At 31.3% G+C, this 26,461-nt stretch overlaps 4 protein-coding genes across 4 annotated transcripts in view; 1 reads left to right on the top strand and 3 right to left on the bottom strand.

Moving 5' to 3' along the window:
• Positions 1-3,141, top strand: part of LOC134252524 (uncharacterized) — an 18,608-nt gene extending 15,467 nt beyond the window's left edge. The window contains exons 5-6 of the mRNA XM_062735023.1: positions 349-472; positions 2,216-3,141. Of these exons, the coding sequence (XP_062591007.1) occupies positions 349-472; positions 2,216-2,278 (187 nt within the window). The 3' untranslated portion in view covers positions 2,279-3,141. The remainder of the gene's footprint in view (positions 1-348; positions 473-2,215) is intronic.
• Positions 3,142-6,096: 2,955 nt separating this feature from the next.
• Positions 6,097-8,785, bottom strand: LOC134252499 (uncharacterized). Its single transcript, XM_062734992.1, has 6 exons — positions 8,669-8,785; positions 7,765-7,909; positions 7,128-7,611; positions 6,713-6,831; positions 6,496-6,639; positions 6,097-6,415 (listed from the first exon to the last, which is right to left on the bottom strand). Exons 1-6 carry the CDS (start codon positions 8,783-8,785, stop codon positions 6,174-6,176), a joined length of 1,251 nt encoding a protein of 416 aa, XP_062590976.1. The 3' UTR covers positions 6,097-6,173.
• A 3,362-nt stretch (positions 8,786-12,147) lies between these two features.
• LOC134252497 (putative universal stress protein SSP1056) lies at positions 12,148-17,499 on the bottom strand. The gene is made up of 4 exons (XM_062734990.1): positions 17,233-17,499; positions 16,865-16,945; positions 14,647-14,759; positions 12,148-12,897 (listed from the first exon to the last, which is right to left on the bottom strand). The coding sequence occupies exons 1-4, from the start codon at positions 17,327-17,329 to the stop codon at positions 12,700-12,702; spliced, it is 489 nt and encodes a 162-aa protein (XP_062590974.1). The 5' UTR covers positions 17,330-17,499; the 3' UTR covers positions 12,148-12,699.
• Positions 17,500-18,616: 1,117 nt separating this feature from the next.
• Positions 18,617-20,316, bottom strand: LOC134252496 (universal stress protein YxiE-like). Its single transcript, XM_062734989.1, has 4 exons — positions 20,171-20,316; positions 19,387-19,467; positions 19,163-19,275; positions 18,617-18,987 (listed from the first exon to the last, which is right to left on the bottom strand). Exons 1-4 carry the CDS (start codon positions 20,226-20,228, stop codon positions 18,748-18,750), a joined length of 492 nt encoding a protein of 163 aa, XP_062590973.1. The 5' UTR covers positions 20,229-20,316; the 3' UTR covers positions 18,617-18,747.
• Positions 20,317-26,461: the final 6,145 nt, after the last annotated feature.

Here is a 26,461-nt window from a genome sequence, read left to right as displayed (position 1 = left end):
GTTTTTTTCAGATTTTTCGTCAGTATTAGTGTTCATTGTATTTGTGGCTATTAGAGTCCTACATCTTCTGTTTTTCAGATTTTTCGTCAGTATTAGTGTTTATTGTATTTGTGGCTATTAGAGTCCTACATCTTATGATTTTCAGATTTTTCGTCATTATTAGTGTTTATTGTATTTGTGGCTATTAAAATCCTACATCTTACGGTTTCAGATTTTTCATCAGTATTTATGTTTATTGTATCTATGGCGGTTAGAATCATACATCCTATGTTTTTCTTCAGATTTTTCATTAGTATTAGTGTTTATTGTATGTGTGGCTATTAGAGTCCTACATCTTATGTTTTTCAGATTTTTCGTTAGTATTAGTGTTTATTGTATCTGTGGCTGTACCTGTAACTTTGTTCGAGGATACAAAGGACCAGAACTCATACCCCACTCCCAGTTTTGGATTGACCTTCCCGTACTTATTGCTGTGAGTAAAATCTAACTACTATTTTGATATTTCAAAATCTGTCCATTGTCTGTCATTGTTTTTGTCTTCATCTTCAGAAACTTTACAATTTCATATTCCCCAGAACTTCTGGACCAATTTAAACTAAACTTTGCAAAGAGTTTCCTTGGATAAAGAGAATTCAATTTTGCTCAAATGCAGGCTAATACCCGATGCATTTGTTCAAGGCAAGATCAGTTTTATTTATATGGAGGTATCCTCTGGATGTGTTTATTTTAAATTTAATATCATGTCCCAAGGGGTGAGAGTGGCCTGGGGAGCAGTCGTATGTTGGTATGAATAGGAAAATAAAAAAAAAATTAAAAAAAATATTAAGTTAACCATAATTCACAATTTCAACCATTATCTCGGCTATAAATGTACAATTTACAATTCACAATTTGAAATTCTGGCTGCCTGCAAAGGCATGCCTAGCATAACAACACATCTAGTTTCAAATCATGTCTTCTTGGATATGGCTACATTGTACAATCAAAGTTTTATATAAAGGAATGATACAGAAAAAAGAATATACGAGGGTCATTCAAAAAGTTCGTAGACTTTTGTCCTAACTTCTTTATTTAACGTCATATTACATCCAAATTTGGTACAAATATTTTAACAACAGATTAAAATAATTTGAGCAAAATTTTGGAATGTATCTTCATATTTATTAAAATTACCAAGGATTTAGAACAAAAAAAATTTCAACCATTATCTCGTCAAAATTGAGTAATTTACTAATTTTCACTTTATAGTATTTACAGCCATAGCTCTAATAAATGGAGCTGAAACGAAATAAAATTTACATGTTTTAATAAAGTATTGCTTTATTAATTAAACTGAAATCAGGTTATGTAATATGTCACTCCAATTAAAAGATATATATATATATATATATATTGATTAGAGAGAGAGAGAGAGAGAGAGAGAGAGAGAGAGAGAGAGAGAGAGAGAGAGAAAAAGAGAGAGAGAGAGAGAGACTTCTTCTTCAAGCTTAAAAAATCCGTATAACTTAGGATCTGTATGAAAAATAATCTGTGTATTTGTATTAAATGGAAAATACAATTTTTGAGTGTTAGCGAGTTTGAATCGGACGATGGGTTGTCTGCAAAGAAACAGGTTAAAGTTAAAAATAGTGTCGAAAGAGTTAGGAACGTCACTGAACGTGATGTGTGCTTCACTGTTGCAGAATTAATAGAGTTACATGGTAAATTAAAGAATTTGAAAACAATGACATTCTTCTTCAAGCTATATTTGTACAATTGTTCGCAAACTAGATGTTAAGTGTTTTGGATATGTTTTTTGATTGGAGAAGACGCTACAAACCGTGTTTGAAATTAAGAAAATAAGCATAATTTTGACAAACTTTCTCAACGTTGTCTTTGACGTTACAATGTTGGTTAACCGTGCTTCGTGGTAACAAAACATGTTTGTTTAAATTTTGGCTTACATTAGTTCTATTTAATCAAATGGAATGAAACTTCTGACTTCGACAAAATAAATGTTTTGGTTCACGAAAATGTGTTGATCTATAATCTTGTAATAATTATATGACGATGAAAAGCATTGTCTACGTATTTTTTGAATGACCCTCGTAGATACTGATGAAAACTAATAAGGAGTATCATCAGTTACTCAGTTGAGCATTGTAGACATGGACCCCTTGTTTTAAATTTCTTCTGTCAATGCATAATTAAGACCTTTGTTTTTTAAACATTGTAGGATGGAATGATCTTTACCTTTAGATGTTGCAGACAGGAGCCTACTGCATATGACAGCATATAGCTCTATACGATGTAGATAAAGAAAAATTAGTGTCGATTTAAACATTCCATTCAAAGATCTGGCTCCAGGGCCATAAAACTTAAATGAGCTCACTTTTGATCTCAGCCTCACTTTCACCAAAAAGGGATTAATAGTGGAAAAGTGAGACTGAGATTAAAAGTTAGCTTGTCTAAATTTTAAGGCTCTGGACCCTGCATGTGATAAAAAACCCTTTTTACTTGACTCATGTAAATTTTGAATAGAATTCTTGCAATTGGAACATGAGAGAGAGAGAGAGCGAGAGAGAGATGAAAACTTAATTTGAAAATTAATGGTTAAATTTCTGTTTGAGAGTTGTGTGTTATAGAAGAGCATATAAACGGTTTGTTTGAGATTTATAAATGACATGTACATGTATATTATTCAATTTTGTTTGGGAGAAAGATCTTGGTATTCAGTGGAGCTTCTTTTATCCAGACAAGGTCCAAGGCCAAATCGTCATCATTAATTAAGTTATTGTAATATACTTTATATTATAGTTGAATAAAATGAAAATAACTTTTTTCCAAAAATTCTGTTCGGAAATGGAAGATTCCGGATCAAAAAGACTCCATTGATCTTTCCTTGACAATCGTACGCACATATAATAACGTGGCATAGATAGGAGTAAATGTGTAAGAATACTTAGTATATATAATTTACAGTTCATGCATAAAATACGTAAACATGTTGATTATACCTTTATTTTTATAACAAATACTTATATGTGTGTGTTAATAGTAATGTTTTATATTTTCTTTTAATTTCTGGTTTTTCATTTGTAAAAAAGATTCACTAGTATTTAGAATTTTTTTTTTGAATAAAAAATAGAAATAAAGTAAAAACGGGCACATGCATTTTTTTTTATATGTATTGTACAAAAATCCAATACCTTTCGTAAATTTGTGAAATGATAACTTCAAATGAGACTGTTGATATCCTTGTTTCGTTAAATTGTATGTAAATAGCTTGCTTCGTTTGAGAAATTGTTCATACGTTGAGCATGCTCTACTGAGAGACATAAACCCATATGCAGGTGATTAGGGAATATTACTACACAAGTAAGGGATGTTGACGATTGAAAAGTTGAAGTCATCTCGTTTTTGACGAAGCTTTGTTGTAAGATTACCATGAACGTCTTTTTCTTGTAGAATATCCGATGTGTCAGACTCTGTCGTATCTTTTATTTCAAGCTCATTGAGATATATCGAGCGGACATTTGAATGGAATATATTAGTCGTCGATTTATCAAAATGTCGAGTGGAAGACCACGGTAAGCGTTTTCTTCATTTCGTGCAAGTCTTTTTTTTTTTGTTTAAAATAAATGCTGCTTCATAAGAATGCAAAAATGGGTCTGCTGATAACAATGCGCAATTAACTGGCACCCAAGGAAATTCCAACAGATTGTTGAAAGACCAGGTCTCCAAAAACTACATACTAAGTAGATGTTGTTAATCACAAACTCTAGCATCTTTTTAATATCAACTTCAGAGTCCTTGTGTATACAATCGGAAAGCTTCTTAACAAAATAATTTGCAAATGATCAATGACAAGGTATGTATATTTACGAGTTTCATTTTTATTGAAAAGGCAACTGTCTATGATGTCAAAAACCATGGACTTGAATTTATCGTAACGAATGGTTTTTTAAAGTGCTGAAATGTTGTATACGTTTCGATGTTATTGATTTTGGTAAAAAATCATTATTTCAAATTTTCTAATAGTACCTTTGAGTCTTTAAGTATCAACATTTAATTTACACCACTTCTCGAATATACTGTTGATGAGTACCAGTATTTCTGAAGTTTCTCCTTTATAACAGGAACTATTTTAGAGAAGAGTAAAGAAAGAGGCTTGATAGAACATTATTAGAACCCGCTATGTATTTTTCTTTATAAAGATTTTTAAGATGTTTAGGAATCAAGTAAAGTTATGGCAATTCAAATACATTTTGACTGTTGGGAAATTAAAAATATCTAAAACTTACATATGTCCTAAATCCTCTAAAATTCAATTCAAATAATGAGCCTTACAAAGACAACGTTGTTACCAGCTTTAATTGTCAGCTAGGACCAGTGCATACTGATCTAATCTAATTCCCTTTTCACTTCTAAATTATTAAAGACATTCAGACAGCCCCTCAATCACTTATTGCAAGATTTCAACACCAGTCTGGTGCGTTTTATCGATTCTGACAAATATTCAAGGTTTTCTTTTTCTTGTATGGTCCATCATCTGGCATAATTTTCAACAGAATGCATGTAATATTTATGAAATTATGACGCCAGTTGGAAGAACTGGGATCACTTAATTTTGGCCCTTATAAAATAAGGGATTTAAGCCATTTAAGGTGCTACTTATATCAACAGCTGTGGTGTTTCCAGCAGGACTGTAGTTGTAGGGAGGTGAACATGAACATGTAGGAGGATTAAATAACAAATGTTCGATATCTTGGCACTGTAGAGTGTTTTGTAATTAAAAAGTTTGGAAGCAATAATCAATGCATATTCATAACTTAAAACGTAATGGTGTAAAAAAAAAAAAACAAACCATGGATTATAATTTCTATAATTACAGATCCAAGCCTGTATTCCGATGACGAAAAATTGTAATATGGACAAGACTGGACTTTCCATGACTTTTTTGAAATAGATCATATAGAAATTTCAAAGGGACAGAGTAAAGTAAGGCGCGAATGTGATGGAGGCCTAACTGTTTATTTACATAAGATAGTGAATCAAAAGAAACATCTTGTAATTTAATTCAAAAATAATTGCACACTAAGTTTCCATTGTTAAAATGGTCATTTGAAATGGTCACCCTTCACAACCAAAGGCATTACATGTAATTTCCTTCTATTTTCTGAAAGAAAAATTTCTACCAATTATTTGGACTTTCGGATGCAGGGCATTTTAGTGGATTTTCTAAAATAAAAAAAAAAATTAGAAGGATCTTCAGTTGTCACTACAGGTATAAAAATATTAATTACCTGTCAAATCTAGTGGTCATATATTAAGGATTTTTTTTTTCTCTTCAGATTATCTAAAAATTCTTTTTAAACAGTTATTGAAAGTAAATAGTGAAGTTAACAAATATTCTTTAGAAAAAAATCGAACACTAACACCTCCATATCCTACAAGCAAATACTTGTACAAACTCGTCAGTGATTAAAACACCAAATGGTACAGAGGGCAGAAAAGAATCGGGGAGAAATTTAGTCTTTCATTCGTGACCGTTGACGGAGTTCTAAAATCTGGATTTGATCGAAGAATCACTCCAAATCTCTAATCAGATCTTATAGTTTTTATGTTAACTAAATTAACTTTTTGTTTATCCTTCGTACACCTCCCTGCTGGTGAGAGGTGGACATAAATTAAGTATGACGAGCAGAGAGATAATGTGTAACAATCGACATTCAACAGAATGCTCAAAATGTTCAATTTTACCACTTCAATGTATGGAATCGACGAAAGGGTCTATGGCGTTATGCAATAACGATAAAGCGATCTTGATGATGCGATGGGGGGGGGGGGGCAATGCAATAGCGATATTACGAAAGATTCATCATTATCGCTATTGCAAGTTAGCGTTATCGTCGTTCAAACACATCTTCGTCCTCCATTTGTCGCTCCATCGCATTCTCGCCATCGCACTATCACACCATTGTTTCATCGTCATCGAAATTTCGATGATATGATAGTAAACTACGTCCCTACCTGGGTTTTGTATAAATGCACATTCATTTTAAGCTCTTTATTTGTCAAAAATCTAAGTGAATAAGTTGCAATACGTTTTAAAGAAATTTATAACGGTATGCTTAATAAACGGAAGGTGGGTAAACACAATCTTTCATCGTAAGAACAACAGAGGTAATTTATTAAAGCTTTGATGGTGCAGAAAATTTTACTTTAAAATTTTCCTTTGGTATATCATAGGTCCATTTTGATGACATGATGAGATCTGCAGCAATTTTGCCGATTTCATCGCTCGATTTTGCTGCATACCCGTTTCCGCCAAGAGCCACGGCTAGCGTTGGTGAAATAAGGTCTATATAAGGTTGTTTTCCTGGTGTTACCATAGTTGCACACGCATCACCATGATGATTTTCAAATCGAATACCTATAAAAAGCAGATTTTTACATACTTATTGGATGAAAACTAAACTCGACAACATTGAAAATATATACCTTCCTCCTTACCATGGAACATGGTGTCTACAAGTTTGAAGAGTTCTTTCTCGAGGTCTTCATCTCCTTTTCCACTGTACCATTTTCTTATATCCTTCAAATCCAAGCTGTCTTTTATAATGTCATCTGAGTGGCCAATTTTTATATAGTACTTCCCTATAAAAAGTTTAAAGTGAAGCAGTTTCTAATGAATAATGTTCTTTAAATAGAAACAATGAACAAGACTTACCATCTGGATATTTAATCGGAGGCAACAAATAAAAGTGTATGTTGTCACTAGAGCCCCTCGGATAAGTTTTTGACCATGACTTGCCACCTTTGCCTTCATATAAAACAATTGGCATCTGGCTAAAAAAAAAGAAGATATGGACGTATTAGGCGTGTTATATGTAGAAGTCGACAATGTTGCTTACTCCTTCATTGCACCTAATCCGACCTCTGATGTTTTAAGAGGTCTCTGTTTGCTCTACTCCCTATTTGTATTGTTTTCAATTGACTTTTTGATATGAGTTCGTTATCTACATATTTCTTGAAAACACGACAGAAAGCTAATACTATTGACAGAAACATTTTTTCTTGGAATATCTAATCAACATTATCCGAAAGTAAAAAAGTTATAAATCATCACAAGAACTGTAGAATACCTCAGCCGCTTTGCAGTATTTTCACTGACAGCGGCAAGTGTAACGGTCTGTGGCATTGCTTTGTATGATACGGGGTTCCTTAAAAGTTTATGCATCCCTGTAAAAGCATTGGTTGCTATTAGAACCTTATTTGTCCAAATATTTTTCCCTCTTTCTGTAGTAAGTTTATATCCTCTCTGTAATTTTTCAATATTAAGTACAATATCTCGAACTACGTCACATCCTTGGTTGACGGCAACTATAATTTGAGCCATAACCATCTTTCTTGGATTAATATAGCCAGCCCGTCTCTTTTCCATGATTCCTTCATCATTTTCCGCGAAAGTAAGATACGGGAATTTGTCATTTAGTTCTTTTGCAGCAAGAATTTCGATATTATCGTTATCAATTGGACCCCCTTTCAAGCTGGATTTCGTCTTCTCAATAAATCGTCCATTTCTTGTTCCAACTGATAGTGCCCCAACTTCGTGGTAAAACTGTATACCTTCAGTGATGGAGAGAAAAATATAACAAAGACACAAAATATAAAAAAAAAACTACACATATCGTCGAGTTTAAAAAGACAAATGGGAAAATTTACAGCATTGGAAACGCTATTAGACACTACAATTTTATAATTCAAGGTTTAAACAGGTACCTGAGAGATCCTCAAGTTCCCTATATCTCTCCTCCGACCGCTTGGCCAGTTCTGACCACAATGGGCTTGTTGCGGTGGCCCGCATGATTCGCCCCTCATCATAATGTGTCCCAAATACTTCGTTTCCGGTAACAGTTTCTCTAATCTAAATAAAATAGTTTTTAACAGACACTTAATTGCTTATAATGACAGCTTGAATTTTATTCTCCCCTTTATGTATTAGATAGGTCTATGTGTAATATTTTTGTTTTTACTTGTTGATATGTTATTATTATAAATAAAAGAGAAGTAAGTTTATTTGTTTGTATGAAAGGCCTTAAAAATGAAACATGATTAGTGCCCTAATCTTGAAAACTAATCAGTGTCTTTATTATGGTGCCTAACAGATGCCCTAAATGTATAAGGTGTCTTGACACCTAACAATGGTGCGGCGGCTCTAATACTTGGAGCCTAGCTAATGTCCTTACAGGTGCCCTAAACCATGAAGCCTAACGCCCTAACAAGTGCCCTAATCATAGAGGCTAACGCCCAAACAGGTACCCTAAGCATAGAGCCTAACATGTGCCCGAACTATGGAGCCTAATGCCCTAGTGAGTGCCTTAGCAATGTTGGGTGTCAGACAGAATATATATAAGGGGAGAGAGAGATAGTGAACAAAATATACTTTGTACTTGACTTGAAAACTATGTTTGGATACTGTTTTAAAGTATATACTTGCTGAAAAAAACTCTAGTTGTTATTGATTTAGACATCTCTACGCGCCACAGTGAGATTTGTACCCGCGGGAAAGGAAAATGTTTTTTTTTTTATTTTTGGAAATCAGTAAGCATAAAATAAACTTTGAATGGCCTAAATTGACAGCGAGAAAAATAATTAATATCGACAAACGTTAATATCCCCTTACCTTTGGTTCTTGGGGGCCTATAAGACAAACTTTCACCCCTGATTTCGCTGAAGCATGACGGGCAGCGGCGGACCCCATCATACCTGCCCCAACGATGCACAGGTCATACATTGCCATTAAATATATCCGGGATCTAATGTGACATAGATCTGTAAGAAGGTCAACGAGCTGAAATGTAGTGCACATTTGTAAAAAAAATTATGTGCCTCACTTCGATTGGCGTCAGTAAAATCAATTGCCATGTTTGTGATACATATTTGGTAAAAGAATGCAAGTTTTAAAATGATATGTTTTAAGGTGTATTTCAAGCATAAATATGTTTTAAATGGGAGGTAATCTGGTTTGTTTACACTTTTTAAACCGACTTTTATTCCGAAGACGTGACGTCAGCTGAAGCTTGTTATACCTTTGAACACCATGCATGCACATTTTACATTATTTGCTCGAAATAAGATCTTAAAAAACTTCCTTTATTACCTGATGTGGCGCGAGTTATAATCTAAATGTTAAACGTAATGTATCCAAGACTTTCTTTCAACTCTTCAAATTTTAAATGAAGCCAAATAGAAGTTCTTTTAACAAGGAAAGAACTGAAGGATTGTAAGATTTACAGATTAACAATTTCTAGCTGCGGTGTGTTACCTATAAGAATAGAAACAGGACGATATAAGGGGGAGGCTTTATCTGATAGACTCTGTACTCTATGCTCTTCGAATACTAGAGTAGTGTAGAAGATGAATGTCACTTTTTGCTTCATTGTACATCATATTCAAATTTAAGAGCAATCTTTTTTACCAGTATTGGATTAATCCAACTTTCGTTGATAGCAATAAGTCAGATTTAGATAAAACCAAATTTCTTTTAGTGAAATTCATATACTGAGCATATACTTACAGACAGTCTATTATTTATAATAAATGCAATGCGTAATATCTCTGTATTCTTATTGAATGTTATATTGTAAAAGTGACATATAGGCGCGATGGGCCGGGTGTTTAAATACCTATTGTATGTATATTAACTTATTATATGTATATTTGTTGACAATTGTTGTAATCGTTCATAACACCTGTCACTATAATAAACCATTTACTTACTTTCGAGTTGTTCGTACGCAGCTTTTGAATCAATATCGAAAGCACTGAAAGCATTGAAAATATCGGGGGAAAGTATACTAAATAATATCAGCATAATCTTTATATAGTTGTGGTAGTAGTATCTTATTTTAATGCATGTAATGGGTCTGTAAGAAATCCCAAAAAGATATTATACAATTATTGCTGTTTTTGAGGTCAATACAAATGGCTAAATCATTGTATTGACCTCAAAAACAGCAATAATTGTTTTATTATATGATTCACTGATAAAATGATACAGCTCATTACGTGTTTGCATTTTATTAAGTACTAGCCAACTACAAGAGAGAAGCAGAATTAAAATGTGAATAAACCTTACTAATCGTATCAATTTGAAATGTTTTTATTAATTTTAGTTGCCATGAAAAAATATATAATGTCAGTCTTTTTTATGGCGTCGGGCTTGCCCGATCGTCATCTAATCATTTTACGCGATGCACATGTCAGGCTGTCGCGAACTTAGCAACAGCTGTAAAATTTCTTTTGAAACGTTCACAATAAAAGTTGAATATAAAATTAAATCAATTGTTTCTTCAATCTTTATACAGAAAAACGTTGTGGTAATTTCTAGAGAGGGTGCGTCGAATTACATGAATCACATTTTAATGCATGTAATGGGTAAAATAATTACAAAATAAACACGAATTCAACAAGAATAAAGATTGAATTTCTTACAATTTTATCTTCAATCCAATTTTATCCGAACAACAAATATTGCTAAATGCATTGTATTTACCATTTCCTCCAAAAACAGCAATAATTGTTTTATTATATGATTCACTGATAAAATGATACAGCTCATTTGACAATGTCAATTAATTTTATTTATGAAACCCTTCCAAATACAAGAGAGAATATAGAGGATGAATTAAAATGTGAATAAACCTTACTAGTCACAAGTATCAATTTGAAATGTTTTTTTTAAAAATTTTATTATTATGTTGCCATGAAAAAATATATAATGTCAGTCTTTTTTATAGGATAGATTTTGAAAGGAAGGAGTCTTATCAGGGAAAACTGACTGCCAAAAAGTAAAAAAAAAATGTTGTTCAGTAAAAGTGTTGGAGGGGGGACCCTGCATCCCCTCTTACCACCCTCACCCTAAAATATATATTTGCTTATGTTTTGTTGACATGAAAAAAAAAATCATAGTCATATAAAAAGCTTTCCAAAACAATTTGTATCAATTTGGAATTTCCCAATCTATTTTTAAATCAATGTAGAGGAAAAAAATCCTTGTATTGACTTGGAACGTCACGTGCAGGTCAATACAACGTAGTATTTTTCTAACATAGTTGGATCTCAGCCAATCAGAGCTGGAAATTATTCAATCATATAATAATATACATTATTATATGTTTAAAACAATGATTTATCTCTCTGATTGGCTGAGTCCAATATTCACTGAGCCCGGAGGGCGAGGTGAATATTGACCTGCGAAGATGGCTATGGCTAAATCATTTATTTCCTCTACATTGATCTAAAAATAATTGTTTTATTCCAAACTGATACAAATTGATTTGGAAAGCTGTTTAAACTACTATAACTTTTTTTTCATGTTAAACTTAAGTCGAATATATATTTTCCAAAAACAATGGTAAGAGAGAAGCCCTCCAACATTTTACTGAACAACAAATTTTACTTTTTTTATTATTTTTATTATTTTTCCTTCAAAATTAATCCTATGAAAAAAAAATTAATTTTTTTTTTCATGGCAACTAAAATTGATGAAAAATAATAATAATAAAAAAAATAAATACGACCGGTAAGGTTGATTAACATTTTAATTCGGCTTCTCTCTTAAAATTGTTTTTGGATACAGTAATAGGACTTAATTAAATGCAAACAAGTGGAATGGGTTTTATCGTTTTGTCAGTGAATCATACAATAAAACAATTATTGGCTGTTTTTTTCGGTAAATACAATGATTTAGCCATCTTCGATCTCAGTAGAAGTATTCACCTCGCCCATATAATAAAATACATTATTATATGATTAAAAAATTTCTATCATTTGACCTCAAAACACAGCAATAATTGTATAATACGATATCTTTTATTCTCATATTAAAACTACAAAAGAACAGTTAATTAAAAGAATATTCAATTCAATTCAATTTGTTTATTGACCAATTAAGGGCACTCGTGGGGCAAAAAGAAAGTACATTGTTAAAATATATATAATTGTTGTGATCATACACATGAAATATTAATACAATATACATACGATAGGAGGGAAAGTGTTGCTTGATTGATAGGAAAGACATACAAGTAGGTGAATTCGAATAGCCAAAATATTTTATATGTACATAAGAATTGTTTTATAGGTATATATACAGGTCATCATATACATGTATACATTATTAAATCATATACTTGAAAGTATCATACTTTTACATAATCAATAATTTTTAAAAAATGTCATATTCCTAAAACTTATGGTAATGCTTTTTTGTAAAAATCTTCCAAGAGAGTTTAGTATATCTAATTCTTCACAGTTTAGAATCCAGAATAATTTTTGTTTATCAGGCAATTCTGTAAAATGTTTTACTTTTGATGAAATCAGATGAAATAGATCTTCTTTCTCCTATGTAAATTTGCTACAGTGAATAAGGAAGTATTCTTCGTCTTTAATTTGATTAAGCGTACAATTTTTACATATTCTTTCTGATCTGGATGTGTTATTATATCTGCCCAATTCTATGAATAGTCTGCAAATTGGCTTTCTGTTTTCAGGTTTAATAAAATTAGATATTTTTTCCAGTCGAAACAAAATAAATCGAAGACAAAACAAGGAAGAAAGAAACAAACAAACAAATTCACAAAAAATTCAAACCAGTATTAGTTTGTGACACCTCTATTAAATGAAATCAGTGGAAATGAATAAAATTATAAATCACATTTCGTATTTACAAGCGACCACGGGCACAGGAGAATGATGAATCACAAAATTACTGACGCTCCCGAAAAGCGTGCGTCTGATTTTCCCAAGTCCACGTGACCCAACAACTATCATTATTGCATTTACGTCTGTGGCTTTTGAAATGATGGCGGTTTTAGGATCACCTTCGAGTCTGATCACCTCCCCTTCTACCTGGTAATGAAAATAGAGTAAGCTTGAAAACAAGTACTATACATTTTAAATAAGTCACGTAAAGCGAGTGAGCGGACGCATTTACCTCATATTTGTATATAGTACTAGAGATTCAGAAAGACATTAACGGGAACAGAACATCTTAATTTCATGATAAACGTTATGATTTTAACTTTTTATGTCATCCGAGTCACTCAAATGATCGATTGGTATTGGTGTTTGCCCTTCGTCATACGTCGTTCCTAAACCTTTGAACTATTTAGTTTCTTATAAACAGCTAAACCAATTTCAACCAAATTCATTAGTTCTAAAATTATCAGAGAAACAGGTGCCATTAAGGAATAAGCATCCCCTATCGACGGTTACACACACCGTGTGCTCCTTGTTATGAATGGACAAACAGAAAACTACCTACTACAGAAAATTATATAGTGCGAAAGATTAGTATTAAACTTTAAACGTCATTCAGTATTTACTGACAAGGTCATTGTTTTGACTATACAACTTGCAAAAAATTATGTTTTAAAACTTAATAGTTACTGTTGATATCCATCTTTCATAAACTGGTTTGTCAACAGCTAGACTTGTCTTACAAATTGTTCGGAAGTAGAGTGTGCTTTGCAGTCAACTGAGAGACATAAATTTAATATACAGATGATAAAAGCATATTGCTAAATAATTAAGGGAAGTGACAAGTCTATAGAAAAGTTGAATTCATCACTTTTTATCATAAAGTTTGTTGCTAGGTCATCAACGAGATCGTCTAGTAAAATAAGCAAAAATGAAACATATATGTCAGACTTCGTGGTATCTTTTTTTACGCTCACTAGGATATATCTAGTCGACATATAATGGAGGGAACTACTGTAAATTGATGATACGTGGTCGATTTCTAAAATGCCTAGTCGTAGGCCTTGTGCAGCAAATGGTTTTCTCTGCCCGTGTTTAAGGTTTTGAATGAATTCTGTTTTACCCAGTATATGAATTTAAAAATACAGTAGGTCTTCTGATAAGCCGACGCAATATTGGAAGCATTTGGAATTCTGACAGATTTATTATTTGAAGATTTTATATCCAAAAATTATACATAATAAATACATTGTCAATAGGAAACTGAAGCATCTTTTTAATACCAACTTCGGAGTACTTTTGTGTACAACCAAAATGTTTTCAACAATAATTAAGCAATTGACTTATGACAAGGTAAATAAATTCAATTTTTTTTAAGTTGTTTTATTATGAGCTAATAATTCTAAACTTAAAACTTTCGTGGGGAATGTTGTATAAAGTGTAGAAGTCGTAGACTTTAATGCTATTGATTTTTATACTATGAGAATTTAACTGATACTTTATTCCATTGTGATAAAGTGTCAAGTTCTTCTTTTTCTTGTCTGGTCCATCGCCCGGCGAACTATTTCACATAATTCATAATATTTATGAACTAAATATAAAACCATTTGAAAGATCGGGTTTCCCCATATTTTGGACATTTTAAAGAAAGATATTTAAGGTCCTCATTATTAACTATATTTACGTCAACAGTAATGATTTGTCCAGACACTTTAGTTGTAGAGGGAAAAGAACCTGAATATGTTGGAGGATTGTGTTTCAGGACTTTGTAAACTTAACATTAACATTATTAACATTAATATTACTATTGTGATAAAAATATGTGTAGACGTTGATTGATTTTGGTGTGTTTCCTTTGAAATGTAAAAGACTTGGGGTGCTGTATTTATCACTTTTTACCTGGTTAGATATGAGTAAGCTCTCCATTTTGTCCAGAATTGACAATATGCGCTTTTCGTCTTCTTCTACCAATCCCTCAATAACATCGTAACCAACTTGAGCAATAGAGAGAACTTTAAAAAGATACATAAAAATAGAAAATTGATTATATTTAAATAACGGCTATATAAATAATAAAGATATGAAATGTGTGATTTCACACATTCATTTTATATCACAAGTTTTCTTTCACGAGAAATTTTGCAGAGAATGCCAGAAATGCATAGCGATTGTACAAATCAAGCAAATGTTAAATCAAATTTAAAATTATTGATATTTTATCCGTCTCAAATAATTTGGTGTATAATAAAAACAAAATTTTAGTGAAGGAAAAACTTCAAGAGTACTGTGCAACAATGTATTTTAGAAGTGGTGTGAATCAGATGTGGATACTAAAAAAATTCCAAAGAACTTTACAATTTGAAATCACAAAATTTTACCAAAAGTAACAGCTTAAAAACTGACGACAACAATTCCCCATGATAAATTAAAGTCCAGGCATATCATTGACTGCTGCTTTTTCAATAAAAAAGGAACTCTTAAATTTACGTACCTGGTCATTGGTCATTTGCAAAATTATTTTGATAAAACACATTCTGATTGCACACACAAGTACTCGGAAGTTGACATAAAAAATGATGCTTGATTTTTTGATTGACAATATCTATGTGGTTTTTGGAGACCAGGTCTTCCAACAATAAATTGGAATTCCTTTGGTTATCAATTGCGCTCCGTTATTAGCAGACCTATTTTTGTATGTATATGAAGCAGAAATTGTGCAAAATCGTATGCATGAAAAGACGAAAACACTTGCTGTGGCCTTCAATTCAACATATAGATATATCGATGACGTATTGTCAATTAACAATGGTTATTTCCATTCCTATGTCGATACGATATATCCTGGTGAGCTTGAGATAAAAGATACCACAGAGTCCGACACATCTGTTTCATACTTGATATTTTACTTGAAAAAGACATTAATGGTAATCTAACAACCAAGCTCTTTGATAAACGAGATGACTTTAACTTTTCTTTCGTCAACTTCCCTCACTTATGCAGTAAAATACCTTCCTTACCTGCATACGGAATTTATATATCTCAATTAATTCGATACGCAAGAACATGCTCTATGTATGAACAGGTAAATTATTGACGAACAAGTTGATGAACAAGAATATCAGCAGTTTCGTTTAAAGTCATCATTTCGTAAGTTCTATGGTCGATACAATGACCGTGTCAGAAAAATTAATACAATTTATCATTGAGTCAAATGCTGACTGACGTTTTTCATACTAATTGTTAGTCCATTATTTATACACTGAATTGACGACGTAATTTTTTCGTTATTTCTGATGATGACAAGGAGCACGCGGCGGGTGTGACCGGTCGGCAGGGGATGTTCACTTCACCATGGCACCTGATCCCACCTCTGATATTTTGGAGGTCCGTGTTTGCTCTGCTCCTATTTTGTATTTGTTTTATGGACTTTGATATTGAATACTGTTCGTTATCTCCATATCCTTCATACAAAACGTATCCAGAGTGATTTATTCCCTGAAAAATCGATAACACAAGGAATTAAATTGTCAATTTGTATAATTGAAATGCGCTTTCCCAGTTTTGTATTTTTATGCTTTTAAACTAGTAGTTATTTTAACAATATCATTATTGTTTAATAAAGCTAACTAGTTAGTACATGTACCAATGACAATTTGATTGTAATCTCAAAACAAATCGATAAACGGAATATGACCAAGACCTTCATTAATTGTTGACATGTAAAAACGAGCATGTCGGAAATATCAGTGGAATAGCACGAAGACGTCATTTTAAGTGCTTTATTACTGATTTATTCTTGAACTTGAATGGAATACTTTCTCGATATTTGATTGATAATTTGCTGCCGGCAAAGTGACTTGGAGGAGGGGGCTGTAAGAAATATGTAGAACACTTTCTAGAGTCAATTTTCATAAAATAAGTTCTGTATTCTCTGCCTTTCACAACTTTTAGAGAGGCCCGTGTTCTGTTAGGGGGAGGGGGTCAGAAGGCACTTTTTTGTTACTTATACATAGATATTAAATAACTTTCACACCCGGTGCAAATGAGATTGAAACATTGTTATTTCCATCAATTTATTTTAATAAAACAAACACTATATCACACCCGTCAAACTTACCCCCGGGATCCGCCTCTACGTATTCTGCGCAGTGAGCACATATCACGTAGTTGTTTGTGTTGTGTATTTTTTCCACGTATTCTGAAAGTTTCAATTTTCCAAAACATGTATATGTTCCATAAAAATGTTGGAATATACATTTTATGCACAAAAAGCTTGTCTTAGACACCGTTTGCCTAACATGTGTAGTTAAGACATATTATAATATACTTTTACATTATCTTAACATTTATTATGGAACAAAGAATTATAACAAAGGAGAAATAAAAAAGTGTAATAAAGCTCAGTAGAGTTTCACTTTGCATACGAACATTCCGTAGAACTGTTTAAAATAAGGTAAATGTTATGGTTCAGAATTTTATACTCACGATTGAACGCATATACAGACTCTTTGCTTCCATCCATAGCTATCAATACATTCTTCATTTTTATTTCAGAAGATATGTTTTCATTGTGTGCATGCATTAACACTAAATACCTGATATTTACCACCTTGTTATCTATTGTGTAAATAACATTGACATCAGATTATAGACTTTGCATGATAAGAACACTATGATGACACAACATCACTAATTTTATCTCAGGATCGTTAATCTTTTGTAATCAGTATAAAATATTATCTGGTAAAGTTTAATTTGAAAGCAACGCTTACAAATACTATATGATAAAATAAAAAATTACAAGAATATTTGTCTGAAGATGATAAAAGAGGCCTTTCACCGCTAAAATAAAATGTCTATAACAAATTTATCATAAGTTCTTTGAAATTTTGAAAAAGACACCTTAAAAATTCAGACAGTAATATTAAGGGTAAAGTCAGACAATAGATAACGTGTAAATTTTATTTATCTTATGACCGAAAGATTGATTCAGTTGCACGTGTCACATTTACATCTTTTAAGAGCAATCTTGACGAGTTATTGACCTAATAATGAGCGTTTTTATCATAAGGCTGGAAATTAGAGTTTTCTCGGAGTTTATAATTATGAAAGATAAAAAAATGCCCCCTTTTAGATATTATAATGAAGATTTAAAACAATTTAAATATTAAAATTAAAATGGAAAAATTAAAGGATCTGCAAAGCTATATATTTCCAGAATCCATTTACTATTTACGTTATTAATTGAAAAATCAATATGGTGTTTAAAATTTTGTGTGAATATTTTATGAAAATTAGCAAGAAAATTCCGTATAAAGAAAATATTTTATATCAGATACGAGCGGTCAATGTTGTGTTTTGTGAAAAAAAATTGTTTGATTCTTTCTTTTATCCTTTCTTTGATTAGCATGTGCTTTCAAATTTTATGGTAAATTTTCAAAATAGATTTTAAAAAACCATAAAATATATTCATGAAGCTCCGAGATGCAATCAAAAATTAATGTTTCATTAATATCAATTTTTGAAATACAACCTGCAAATATGTTAAGATAATTTTAGATTTATTTTGTTTGCTACAATTTTTTATAGTGATTTCCAAATTAATGTAGCCTAGAAAAAATTTCTTGGGATATGAGGATTTTGGCCCCATCTTAAATTGGATGACAAGACTTACAATTATACCAAATAATATATCAATAAAGGCTCGATAATAATTATCATATTCATTTTGCCATATTAACTTGGCTGTTTTCCAAAAGCCCAGAGTTAAAACAATATAAAATATCTTTTTAAATTATTGATCTTTTATTGATTTTTATTATTTAAATAATAATACTACAAAAAACCCTCACTGATAGCTTTATAAATTTAAATGTTCATCAAAATTATTCTGTCAATTTGTAACTAAATGCCAACGAAAAATTCCAAATCCTGCAATCTTTGCCTTCTAAAAATTAAAGGCTACAGTGGGTGCGTCTTCCTTCGGACTTTGTGATGTACTTAGATTATTAAATCCCGGCTTTCATTCTTTTCAGTACTTTGATTAGACTTGCATTTGCAGACCATGACTGGGATATGAGAATGATGAAGCACGTATTCACTGACACTCCCCAGAATTGTTCGTCGAATTGTCCCTAAACCACGTGATCCCATCACAATCAATGATGCGTTTAACTCCTCCGCTTTAGAAATAATTGCACTTTCAGGCTTTCCTTCAGTTCTTACCACTTCGCCGTGGATCTATAAAAAGTACATAAAAATTTTGATATCGTATTCTAGCTAAATATCCTAGACATCCATTGAAGCATTCCTTTTTCCACTTTTAAAAAAGTGATTAATGGATTAATTTCTTTTTAAAGTAAACAAACTTCAAAGCATATTTTTTGAAAGGTTACATGCTTTAAATAATAAATACATTATTTTCTTTCAGAAGTCTCTTTAAGTCCTCAGTCAGGGCTAACATTCTTTGTTCGTCCTTTTGTAGAATATCCTTTATAGCCTGAGCATCATCTCTGGTGATGGACAATTCTAAAGTGCATACATATAAAATAAATAAGGGTTTATTATGCCGGGGAAAATGTTTCTTTTGTTAATTTTTCTTACTTATTTACTACTAGCTATAGTTTTCTCTAAATGTACCTTCTGGATTTGAAATGCTGTAATGTGCACAATGGATAACCACAGCATGCTTGTCTTCGTTGTGGATTTTTTCCATGTATTCTTGGTAAAAAATAAAATCAAAATTAAAAAATCTTTTAACATGCTACAATCTGTAGCCCTCGGGTTTGATATACTTTGAGATGGACGATCATAGAGCTACAGTGCCATCAGATAAAAAATGCATAGTATTTATTGCTTTCAAAAATGTTCTGATTCTTGATTAATTTCTTTGAATATTTAAACAGCCCTCTCAAAAGGTTACTCAATGTTATTAATTTTTATCATGTAAAAATATTACAACCATATTCTTTTGCAACTTAAAAAAAACGTTCTGATTATAAACACAAGTACTCTAAAGTTTAAAACAACATCTATGTAATTTCCTAAAGACAACCAATTGCGCACAGATATTAAGCAAAATATATTCAAATAATTATACAAAAATAAAAAAAACCCACTTCTTGTGGCTTCCAACTAGACATATTTAAGATACATCGACGACGTAAAATCAATTAACAATAGTTACTTCCATTCACATGTCAACTCACTATATCCCATTAAACATGAAATAAAAGACACCAAATAGTCTGACACATCTGTATTATATTTAGATATTTTCCTTGAAAAAGACGTTATTGATCATCTAACAACAAGTCTTTATGATGAAAGTGATGATAATTTTTCTATCTGTTTCATACAAGTAAAATAGACGTACATACAATTAAATTAATGTGTTTGACTGATTTGATTATTTCATACTCACCTTCGAGAGCAAATATAGATTCCTTGCTGCCATCAACAGCAATTAAAATCTTCTTCATTTTACTTCTCAAATTGTAAACAATCTCTCACGAGTATCACATATACATGTAAGTTTCTAGTCTCGGTACTCAGCTGATAACGTGTATAAATAGTCGTTGCAATGAGATATTATCTAGAATAAGTCTTGACTTTAAAGTACATTTTTATCACTATGAAATCAAGAATTTTTCTTAAATTAACTTATTGCACCCCAGTATGCAACCTTTTCCCAAGGCACAGCTTGATTATTCTTTAAAATACTGTACATTTGTAGATCACAAAATTTTTACAACACCGCACTTTCGCAAGTTACGTATTTGGTATTTATAACCAAGACGAAGTTTTCACGAATGCTGGTTTTAACTGTATATATATCTAATGCTTTTTTAAAGAAGAAATATGAAATATATCAAGATAACGAACAGTATTCTAGCTCAAAAGTCCATCAATCATTACAAAATAGGAGCAGAACAACAGGGACCTCCAAAAAATCAGAGGTGGGATCAGGTACCATGGAGGAGTGCGAATCTCTTGCTGACAAGTCAAACCCCTATGTGCTCCTTGTCATGGGGGGGGGGGGGCATAAAAATCAGTGGACAAATCGATCATAAAAATAACGAAATGATGACCTTAAATGAGACTGTTGATATTCTTGCTGCATCGAATTATTTGTCAGTAACTTACCTCATTTGAGAAATTGTTCATACGTAGAACATGCTCTTCTGTATCGAATAAACTAAGATAAATCGTATGCAGGTAACAAAGGTATATTGCTGCATAAGTAAGGGAAATTGATGCTGAAAAAGCTAAATAATAACGTTTGTCATAAAGCTTCGTTGCTAGATAAACATAAACTTATTTTTCTAGTAAAATATCCAAATTTGAAACAGATGTGTCAGACTCTTATGGCATCTTTTATCTCAAGCTCATCGGGATATATCGTGTCGACATAAAAATGGAAATAACCATTGTTAATAGACAATGCGTCGTAAATATATCTAAATGTCGAGTTGAAGGCCACAGCAAGTATTTTCTTCTTTTTTCACGTAAAAGATTTTGAACAAATTCTGCTTCATACGAATACGAAAATAGGTCTATTAATAATTGCGAAATGGTATCCATAGGAATTCCAATCGATTGTTGGAAGAACTGTTCCCCAAAAACAACATAGATACTGCCAATCAGAAACTAAAGCATCAGATTCGTTTAGTATCAACTTCAGAGTTCTTGTGAACAATCAGATTGTTTTTAACAAAGTAATTTTGCAAATGACCAATGACAAGCAAGGGTGAGCAAATGTGCGAGTTCATTTTTTATTGAAAAGACAACTGTCAATGATGTCAGAAAGCCTGGACTTTAATTTATTATGGGAAATAGTTGTATATTGTTGGACAAAACTCTTGAACTTTCGCTTTCACTACTGATAATAACATAGTAACTTTATTGATGAAAAATCACAGGATATACAAGTACTTTCCTTTTTTAAAATAAAGAAGCAGTTATATCTGACATCAGAAATGCCAGCTTTTCTTGATGAATGGTTGTATAAAGTGTAAGAGGGTACATTTTGTATTAAATATACATTGTATATTTAAAACAAAAAATAAAATTGGCGAGGCCACCTTAAAAAATGTTTGTTTGCCCTCTCCCGACTGATTGACTAAAATGCCCCGACTAAAATTTTTTTTAACTCCCAGAAAACTTTTTGAAAGTTCATTTAAAAGTTTTCTCACTTCATTAAAACTGTTTTAACATTATAACAGCAAGTGTCTCTTTAAAAAAAAAACTTAAACATATCTTTTTTATTATGGATCGGAAGAGGGCGAGTCTTTGAAGTTTTCGAGATAAAATATATAGTTAACACTACAGGAAGTTAAAAAAAGTATGCTGTAGTACAGTAGGTCTGAAGTTACTCCCTTAGATCAATTCATATGTTTGAAAGGATTGAAGAAAGAGGCTTTATAGAGCATTTACTGGATCACTGGCAATAAATCTTTGTTTCGTAAGAATTTATTTGAAATTTAAGAATCCAGTTTATGTAAAGAGTAATGAAAAATAACACTTTTGAATATTCATGAATAAAAAGATTACACTATTAATAGAATGAATTTTGTATGCTATTGAGTATTGCAAAAGTACACTTTAATTTGTATATTAAATATTTCTAACATGTTTTTTTATGAACTGATATATCAAAAATATTCTTTTTAACTTCATTATTATGGTTTGCTGGCATTTAACTCTAAAGCAACAACAATTAAGATGAAACATATGGAGGTATAGAACAGTATTCATGATGAAAAATCCATAAAAAAAAAATAGGAGCAGAACAAAAAAGAAACTCCAGTACATCAGATGCGGGATCAGGTGCCATGGAGGAGTGAGCATCCCCTGCCGACCGGCCACACCCTCCGTGTGCTCCTTGTCATGATCGGGAACTAAAGAAAAAAATCCGTCGTCAATTCAGTGTATAGATAATGGACTAACAATTAGTATGAAAAACCGTCAGTTAACATCAACAAACTTTGGCCACGTAAAGTGATTAGTTCCCACGCTTTTGTGTAGATTTTTTATGCACTATTATTTCTTCAAATAACTGCATCATATTTCATCAATTAATTCGGATTCTCGATGCCAATTTAACTTTATTCAATGAAAACCTCTCCATTAATTTTCTTTAAAAAACATTGGGTGAAGAACTGCATTTTATGATGGCATATTGTTTTTAAAAGAAAATAATCATTTTTTCCTCTTTCAAAGTATTTACTATACTGTTTAAGAAATTTCTTTTTTGCATTTAAAACATATTCAAATTTAAGCGAGCAATTCAAATCTTTTTGTGCACCAATTATTATTTTATGCATCTTATTATGATTTGAGATGCTTGCAAACTAACTTGTAAAAAAAATTACATCTGCACTCTATAAATTAAAGTACAAATATAAATACTAGTATATATTCAGAGGAATCAATTTATCTTTCATCAAGCCTTAAAAAGGAATGTTTTCTACCATTATGTAAAATAAGAAGAGACCTGTGATGTTTTGCAAAGAAAAAACATTTAGGTTTTTCAGTATGAATTATACAGCTCAACGCACTTTTTAAACTCACATGGATTTTCGCACAAATTAAAGTCACATTTTTCTTGCAATAAAACTTAAAATTATCGAGTTTCAGTACGAGATATAACTATTATATTATTAAATATTTCAAATTAAAGATGCATTTTCTCTCAAATTATAATCTTAAGTTTTAAAAGTCAATGTCCTTAAAGAGAATTTGTTTATAAATTGTATGATGTTAAATGTGTATGATTCTATCATAAGTATCTAACAATTGAGTAATCGAACTATCTATGATACTATTTGGTTGAAATGTTCAAATTGACTTCCTACAGATGAGTATTTTTCTAGGTACTTTGCACATTTTCCATACTTGTCTTGGTTTGGTCGAAATGAAGCGCCGAAAAATGACAAAACTGCTAAAGAAATCATGTGTAAGGATGGGATAATAAAGTATCGTTTATCTTTCAACGCATTAAAATTGTAAATATTGAAAAAAAAATCTTTTATATTTGTCTGTTTGTGGTCTGAAACTTTGAAAATTTGCGTTGGAAGGTATCTTTCATGATGCTATATTTCAGGAAATTACCTGAAAAAATGCCATCTTTTTCGCAGTCGAACAGATGAGAAATACTTCTATCATCATTCGCCTTAGTGTCATATTAATGTACAGAAAATACAGAAGTTACATGAACTGCACTGTTTCTGTATTTAGGCAAGGCAAAAGTTTGCTTTAAAATGAACGGATACAAAGACGGTTGCATTTGACGAGAAACCATGAGAAAACCATTTGGAAACTCTCATAAAAAAAAAATACTGTTGCCAATCATGTGATGCCTACTTCTAATTCAAAAGTTTAAAGATTGTTCTTTTTGCATAAAAAGATATAATTATATCGGGTCTACAGCATGATATTACCAAATTTACATAAATTTTTTAACTAAACTGGATATTGGCTAATCCGAATTTTCTCTTTTTTTCTTAATTTTTCAGGATATATTAGTTATTTTCATATGCTTCCTATATTTAACTTTTTTTTTTATTTTCACATATAATAAAGTAGTCTTATTAATGTACAAACTGATACAAAAACAAAAAGTTTTGATCGTTTACTAAGAGAGAAAAAATACTTTTTATGGATTTTTGGCTCAGATCTGTACTTTGATAGGAAGCGTTTAAAAGTTAACATAGTTCTAGTTTGTTTGAAAAATCATATTTTTTTTTATATAATTTGAAAGTTTAGTCCTTTATTATTAATTTAACTTACATTTGAAAAATTCTCCAAGTCTTCGATTGTGTAAAAATTATAATTATTAATCAATTATAATTGACTTTCTAAAATATCACTTGATTATGCAACTGAATATGAAATTTATATTTAGATGATTGTAGAAGATAAAGGGCAACTTACAACTAAATTATATGACAAACAAGATGACGTCAGCTTGTTATTCTCACATTCCTTATTTAAAGGTACTTGGACACAGATTTGAATTTAATATTTTCTGTATGATATCACGAATTATATATTTTAATAGCATTTCACACAAAAATTAATTTAAAAACTTATTACATTTAAAAGTTATTAAAACTTCAATTTTTTTGGCGGGTTTGATTGACACATCCTTGCACTTTCACAAATATTAACTTTATTCTTAATCTTTAGGAAAAGTGACAATCTTGTTGTGTATTAATGAGAAATATTAATACTTTAATCCAGAAAAATAATTTTATTCAGAGTAGAAATGTTAGAAAGCAAAACTCCTTCACGAATATCGTCATACCGAGCTAAGTTTTGTGTGCAAAGTTTAGCAAATCGATCACGCTCGTGTTATGTTCTGTAAACAGGGCACGAGCTCTGTTATTGTTGATGTTTACGATTCATCGGGTGCGTTCAATCGTTAAAGTCTGCTCACCACAACTGCAAGGACTGACAATATATATTGTGTTTGTTTTGCTTCCGAACATGTCTACTCTGAATTTTCTAGATTATAGTATTAATATTTTTCATTTATACACAACAAGATTGCCACTTTCCTAAGTATTAAGAATAAAATTAAAATTTGTGAAAGTGCAAGGATGTGTCAATCAAACCCGCCAAAAATTTGAAGTTTCAATAACTTTTAAATGAAATAAGATTTTTAATTAATTTTTGTGTGAAATGCTATTAAAATACATAAGTCGTAATATTATAGAGAAAATATTAACTTCAAATCTGTGTCCAAGTACCTTTAATTAAGTAGTTAAATATTCCACCTTCACATACAGCTGCATATGATGTTAATGCCTTCCAATTTATTTCCTTCTCAAAAGTATGCTCTGAGAACGATTGATTATTAAACCCATTACAATTAAAATTATTATTGTTATCACACGTAACACTCACAGTGGGTGTGACCAGTCAACAGAGGATACTTCCCCCACAGAGGTACCTGATCCCACTTCTTGAAATCCGGAGGACCGTGCTTATCTACCCTGTTTACAGATATGCGTACTGTGTTTGTAAAATTTCTTGAGATCGATCACTGCTGGTTATCTTTTCGCCCTTTCCATTATTGGGGTTTTATTAACGCGCTCCTTTACAAAATGGCAATGTCTATCATTAACCGTTATTCTAATTTAATAATATATTAGAAAAAGAAACACAGATATAAATCAAAATGTTTTATTTCAGTGCCATTCTGAAAACGTTAAAACTCACACTAACTCCATACAATATTTATGAGTATTTATAACATACACATGTACATAAGACAGTGACTCACTCCCAACTCACAATAAATTGAGTAAGGCTATCTTTAAAAATATTTTTGCTTGCACTCTCCCAATTAAGGATAAATGTTTTGGGTCGATAGGTAGTTTTTTTTTTCCAAAAACACTCGAAAAATTGAGGACTCTTTTTTTTGGAGATGAGAGAACAAAAGGTTTTTAGTCAGACCATCAGAAAAGGGCACACAAACAATATCTTAAAGGTTTCCTAAGCTGCAAGAATACAAAGCCCCACTGCTTATCTAATACATGTATTATCAAATATTTTTATTCGTACATGTATATATCGGTAAAAGAGTTCTATCCAAAAGGATTCATTTCATTTCACTATGAAATTCAAATGTTTTTGTTATTATTTTAAAATTTTAAACTTTTTAAAAATTATTTTTTGAAGTTATATTGCTCCTTAAAAAACATTGAAA

Source organism: Saccostrea cucullata, unplaced genomic scaffold (genome assembly GCF_032062105.1).
Source record: "Saccostrea cucullata isolate Sc308-1 unplaced genomic scaffold, CSIRO_AGI_Scuc_v1 ctg167, whole genome shotgun sequence".
In the NCBI taxonomy this organism is placed as follows: domain Eukaryota; kingdom Metazoa; phylum Mollusca; class Bivalvia; order Ostreida; family Ostreidae; genus Saccostrea; species Saccostrea cuccullata.
Note: the sequence above shows the minus strand (reverse complement) of the source record. Positions and strands in the feature narration are given on the sequence as shown.

Coding starts and splice junctions, on each gene's coding strand:
- LOC134252496 (XM_062734989.1), bottom strand. CDS start 20,228: ATGAAGAAGATTTTAATTGCTGTTGATGGCAGCAAGGAATCTATATTT. Junction 19,468..20,170: donor ATCTATATTTGCTCTCGAAG/GTGAGTATGAAA, acceptor TTTTTTACCAAG/AATACATGGAAAAAATCCAC. Junction 19,276..19,386: donor CAGCATTTCAAATCCAGAAG/GTACATTTAGAG, acceptor TATGCACTTTAG/AATTGTCCATCACCAGAGAT.
- LOC134252497 (XM_062734990.1), bottom strand. CDS start 17,329: ATGCATGCACACAATGAAAACATATCTTCTGAAATAAAAATGAAGAAT. Junction 14,760..16,864: donor CGTAGAGGCGGATCCCGGGG/GTAAGTTTGACG, acceptor ATCTTTTTAAAG/TTCTCTCTATTGCTCAAGTT. Junction 12,898..14,646: donor GCTTACTCATATCTAACCAG/GTAAAAAGTGAT, acceptor TTTCATTACCAG/GTAGAAGGGGAGGTGATCAG.
- LOC134252499 (XM_062734992.1), bottom strand. CDS start 8,785: ATGGCAATGTATGACCTGTGCATCGTTGGGGCAGGTATGATGGGGTCC. Junction 6,832..7,127: donor AATACTGCAAAGCGGCTGAG/GTATTCTACAGT, acceptor CTTTTTTTTTAG/CCAGATGCCAATTGTTTTAT. Junction 6,416..6,495: donor TGTAGACACCATGTTCCATG/GTAAGGAGGAAG, acceptor TGCTTTTTATAG/GTATTCGATTTGAAAATCAT.